At 36.4% G+C, this 5,520-nt stretch overlaps 2 protein-coding genes across 5 annotated transcripts in view; one reads left to right on the forward strand and one right to left on the reverse strand.

Annotated features, from left to right (window-relative positions):
• The window catches only part of LOC115234786, a 5,906-nt gene extending 3,710 nt beyond the window's left edge, over positions 1 to 2,196 (reverse strand). Inside the window, exons 1-3 of the mRNA XM_029806118.1 lie at positions 1,813 to 2,196; positions 1,111 to 1,641; positions 133 to 714 (exon numbers count right to left, since the gene is read on the reverse strand). Of these exons, the coding sequence (XP_029661978.1) occupies positions 133 to 714; positions 1,111 to 1,641; positions 1,813 to 1,995 (1,296 nt within the window). The 5' untranslated portion in view covers positions 1,996 to 2,196. The remainder of the gene's footprint in view (positions 1 to 132; positions 715 to 1,110; positions 1,642 to 1,812) is intronic.
• The window catches only part of LOC115234784 (uncharacterized protein C1orf112 homolog), a 30,375-nt gene that overhangs the window by 19,481 nt on the left and 5,374 nt on the right, over positions 1 to 5,520 (forward strand). For 2 of the 4 annotated variants that reach the window (XM_029806116.1, XM_029806114.1), the window contains 2 exons: positions 4,790 to 4,915; positions 5,341 to 5,487. In XM_029806116.1, the coding sequence (XP_029661976.1) occupies positions 4,808 to 4,915; positions 5,341 to 5,487 (255 nt within the window). In that variant the 5' untranslated portion in view covers positions 4,790 to 4,807. The remainder of the gene's footprint in view (positions 1 to 4,789; positions 4,916 to 5,340; positions 5,488 to 5,520) is intronic. The other 2 variants (XM_029806117.1, XM_029806115.1) reach the window with 1 other exon arrangement.

Below are 5,520 nucleotides of genomic sequence, written 5' to 3' on the forward strand. Positions count from 1 at the left end.
ATATATCTCTGTATATATTTATAATTTATATACCGATTCTTGGTTAATGTGCGTAAAGTGATAAATGGATCTCGATAAATTCTCAAGCACGCACTCTTCAGAACCTTAGATAGAACACGGGCTACCTCCTACCTTCATCGAACCTTCCTCGATTTTTTCCACAGCGTCTTTTTCACTCTGCATTTTTCCGCAAACGATCGACTTATCCGTGGCTTCGGTAAGACCAGGCGCGTCGATCACGATATTTACTTGAACGCGGGTCCCAGGTGCAGCAGGTCCCAGATTACGTCTTTGTGGCGGCGCGGAATTTGTTCTCCTCGTTTTTTCCAAGTTCGTCGTGGACGAATTTTTCGCGAGGATGATGCCTTTGTCGATTGGCGATCTCGTCGCGGCCGAAGCGCATCTGATCTCAATCGATTTCGTCGATGCGATTTTATCCTTCCCTTCCGTGATCTCCTTCGGAGTTTTCTCCGCCATCGGTATCAGAAAGGCACGGTTGGCACCGCTCTGAAAACTAGCGCGTTTTTGCCTCGCCGACGAGAAATTGTCATTGTTTTTCGCTGGTTCTGCGTTTTCCGGTTTTAAGGACGGAAAGGTGATTGAAGGATGTAACTGATCGTTCATCGGAAGATGAAGGCTCGTGCAATCAATGTTTATCTTCGTCTTCTTTTTTTTCTCCTCGACATCCGAGTTAGTTTGCGTGTTTGTCGTTCTCTGAAAAGATCGATAATATTCCCCGACTGAATTTATTTCATAATTTTTTTTTTTTTATAGAAAGTAATGCTGTTATTTATTTATCTTGGAAAAAAAATCTATTATATAATATAGAGATAATAATATTAATAAAAACTAAATTCTTTTCTTTCAAAAAATTTTAGAAAGGTTCTATCATTCTTCATATTTTTGAATTTGTGTAAAAAAAAATTTATCTTGTATATTTTAAATATTAAGTTGAAAGGACCAAAAATGTGTGACGCTATATTAAATTTACAAGATTTCATTAACTGCTAAAAAAAATAATAAAATATGAAACAAAATCGATATCAGCAATCGTAGAAATTAAATAATTATATTGTTTAAATGTATAATTATTTATATAAATGCGCATACCTCGTTCTCTCCTCTCTCTTTTTCCATCCCTTTCGTCACATTCTCATCTTTCTTTATCAACAAATCGTTTTCCATCATTCCAGACGCAGCCTCCAGCTTCCTCTCGCATTCTCTTTTATCTCCGTTATCGATTTCACGCGTTTTCTTTCCTCGCTCTTCTAAATTGTCAGATATTTTCAGATTCCGCGAGCTTTTTTCTTCATTTTTCATAAAATCAGGCTCCTCTCCGGAGAGCGGAGTTGGCGAAGTGGACATTGATAATTCAGATTCACAGCGCTCCTCTACGGCCACGTTATGTGCCAAGAAAATGTCAATGTTCGCTTTGTTCTGCTCGCGATGCTTCCACGCGAGCCGCAGCCTCTCGGCGAGCTCCTGCCGCGAATAGAGAATCGACGCCTTCTCCGTGGTGGCATAAGTCCTGCCAGATCGGCCCGTGGTGGGTCTGGATCGGCTCGGAATCTGTCGAGCAACCACCTCCACTTGGGACAGACCATCGCATTCGTGACGATCGTCGCCCCAAGCGACTCGCACCTGCCATAGTTATAATAGATACAGATATGTAATAATAATAATATGATTATAAGTAATATATAAAATATATTAAATATAATTTTAATATTAATTAATTTTTCAGATGGTGAAGTAACGACGAACACGGTGTTCTAACGATTAAGTAAGCAAGGGATTCCTCAACAATCGCACCTTAGGCTTGTCTGTCACATTTGTAGCTAGTCTGTCACGTGCGATCGGATTTGCATAGATCTGCAAAGACTTGTTGCAATCATCCTCCGCTGATTTCTGTCGTTTGATGTGCTGTCGACGCGGTGCAGGCTGTTGCAATGACAGCTGTCTGACGGGTCGTGTCGCTCTTCTACCGCTAGACATTTCCGAGCAATCGTTTTTACATTGTCAATGCATCTTCTCGACAGAATCGCCAGAATCGCTCTTCCAGTAGAACTTATTGATTGATTAATTTGTTATTTAGTTGATATATCATTTCCTCATCTAATATAAAGTACTTTCACTCCATTAAAATGTTGTTATCTGCCAATAACATTATTAAATTAAATGTATCATCTGAAGAATAGCAGTTATATATAATGCAACAACTCTAAAATATTTTTAAAAGGAAAAGAATCTCTCTCTCATTAAAACTATAAGCTTACTATAAGCCTGTGTCCTAAGGACTTGTAACTTAAAAAGATAGGCGTATAACTTGTCGCAAATTTGCCAAACTATGACTAATCCTACGCGCGAAAACTTATACAGACGCTTTCAAAAGTGCGCGTAAATATACTTACTTATTTTACAAACATGTACTCGAGGTTCTCTTTTAGTTTTCGATCCTCGAGCGAAGAGTGCGAAGAGCGAGGAACGTTGTCGACGCCGCGGCCGGGCGCCGACTGACTGACTGACTGCCTTCATCTATTGCCATCACCCTCCACCCACCCTCCGATGTGTACCAAATCCAAGCCCGGTTTACCAACACACCTGTCAAGCACAGATGTATCGCTATCTCTCTGTCCCTTTCCTTCTTTCTCTCTTTGCTTTGAACGGTGGCCAACACACTAATACTATGATTGTACTAGTACCATTAACCCCCGTCATTACGATCACTGTCAGCGCTGCCAGGGTGGTCGAACTCCTCGCTGACTTCGTACACGCTGCCCTCGAGGCCATGGTGATGTAACATCACGATATCTGCATATATGCAAACATACAAAATGTTTTAATTTGTGTAGTTGAAATATTTTCGTTGTTTTTAATGATGCGGAAAAATAAAAAACAAATTATTTGTTTAATATCTTTAGAAGGGATATTATATTGTGAGTGAAACTATTTTATTAATTACATCATTTTGAATTAATTTTTTATCTGTGTTATTGCATATTATTAATGAGAATTATTTTATTGGAAAAGCGTGAATAGCTTTTAAATCTCAACAAAAGAATGGACGGATAAAAAAAAGCTTTATTGTGATTATAATATATATTTCTCTTTCTTGAGCGAATAATTATCTATTTTTCCGCATTATTAAAGTAAGAAATATAAGATAATTGAAGGGAATTTAAATGAAGATAATTCTTATATCAATAGCAAACTTTAATCCTTGTGGAGATTTATTTCGTTATTTATTCTGTTTTATTTTGAATATAATGTTCGGATATCACATGGACTTAATAAATCAGACTTTTTCGATAGATATCGAAATAACGAAACGTCGGTATTGCAATCAGTAGCCAGGGCCGCTTTTGGTGGCTCGAATTCGTGATTCAGGGACGAAAAATTAGCATCTCTCGATCGAAAATCACATCGCTCAAATCCATCCTCCGTGACTCAGCCTGGTACACATCGCTCGCGTGGTCACGTGTCGGAACCACCCTCTCTTAACCCCTTTACCACCCCCTGTCCTTACTACAACCCAGCGGCCACGTGCTGTTGTTTGGAGTCGTCGAAATCACCGTTCGCGCGACTCCGTATATCGAATTCGAGAATCGCCGGCACAGGCAGCCAGTCACTGCCGGTATTATTGATCAAAACTCTGCCCATCATCTGACAGCTTGTTGTCCGCAGTTGCCATGGCAAGTCGACGGCTCGATCATTCCAATTCCTGGCTGGGATCGGCTTCTTTTCTCGCTCGTTTACCCTCCAACTGCTCGACACCCCGCGATTATCTTTCCTTTTCCTTCTCTCTCTTCTGATCGGATTTCTTTCTGTTTGTACGGTCTTGTTGCATTGACAAAAAGAACTAGTTTAATGTTCAGGGTGTCTTCTCCCTATTAATTTTTGCAAATATGCGCTAATTTTCTATGGTCGTTTCAATCTTTTTTTTTATTCATTTCACTATACTTATAGGATTTTAAAAGTCTCTCCAATTGATGTGTCCGATTCTTTTTTATTCTATTAATATTGATCGCAATACTCTCGTTTCAGTAATTCTTACTTTTAATTTTGTCCGCATCATTTAAAAAATTGCAATCTGACGAACGTATAAAAACACTCGTGATAATTAAAGGGTTAAAGGATGAGGGTTGAGGGGGAATTTCAACAGATCGACTTTGCATCGATTCGATCGGTTAAATCCTCTTGAGAAGTGGGTTACAATCTCGCTTGTCGGCGATAGCGCAGAAATTGCAGACAGAAAGTTTTGGCAAATCGGCGATTAGACAGCTTGGAGCTGCCTTAATTGACGTCCTTATCAGCAAACTTCGGCAACCTCGAGCATTGCCAAGAAATTTTCGATTTGCTCCGGTTTTACCTATTATTCACGATCGGGAGGGGAGAGGTCTGATTACAACTCCCCCGTTGATCGATCTTCGCATTGGAACTATTGCGAAAATATTCGCTACTGGCGAATAGTTTGAACTATTATATATAGTATATTTTATCTACTATACTATTAATTAATCAATAAATTAAATCCATAAATTGTATTTAAATCTGTTTAATAGCAGTTTAAATATCAATACTATTTAAGTAATAATTATTCAAATATATAGAATATTTGAAAATAATAGGAGAAATACTTAGACTAATAGAATAAAAAAGAATTATTAAATGTAAAAAGTTAGTAATAGTTTTTCTCTGAGGTATTTATACTCTGAGGTAGTTAATCGATAATAGGAAATAAATATTTGTTTGTATTAATTTATTTTTTATATATTATTTTATATTCTAGAATAGGTTGCACAGAAGGATGTCATCACCTAGTCATACAATCACTTTCAGCGAAGCTTCCAGCTACCAGCTCGAAAAAGATTCCTTCGAATTGGTCGATATAGACAGCCAAGTGTGCAAGTTACAAATATCCTTTTAATATACAAGATGATTCACTAGAAACAGTATACTCAAATAAAACTTTAAATTTAAAACTACAACAAGATGTTAATGTGATATAATTTACATAATTTTAAAAAGTTAATTACGTTGCAAGAATTTTACATTATACAAAATTAATTAATTTTAGTATCAGAGTTATAAAATGTAAAAAAAATTGAAATCTTTTTACTTAAAGAAAATGTTAATCTTGAAAAATATGAAAATAATCTTAAACATGAGAAATTTTTTGATATTATATTTTCTCTTTAAAATTACGCTTAATATGTATATAATTAACTAATNTATATATATATATATATATATATATATATATATACTTACATAGTCTTTTTTTGATATAATAATATCCCATCAAGATGATTAATCCTTAATGCTTTTTTCAATCGTTAAGCGTTACTGGAAAACGAAGATCTTGCTCTCAATACGGAGTGCTTGCTACAAATGTTGGAGCAATGTCTCTCCAGATATACAGTTGAATCGCTTGACAAGCAAGTTTTCAAAAATGTTATGCCGAAAGCTCAACATTTTCTGTCACAAGTAATTTTATAATCTATTATTATTATAATATGT

This window comes from Formica exsecta, unplaced genomic scaffold, assembly GCF_003651465.1.
Source record: "Formica exsecta isolate Colony F162 unplaced genomic scaffold, ASM365146v1 scaffold207, whole genome shotgun sequence".
Lineage (NCBI taxonomy): Eukaryota > Metazoa > Arthropoda > Insecta > Hymenoptera > Formicidae > Formica > Formica exsecta.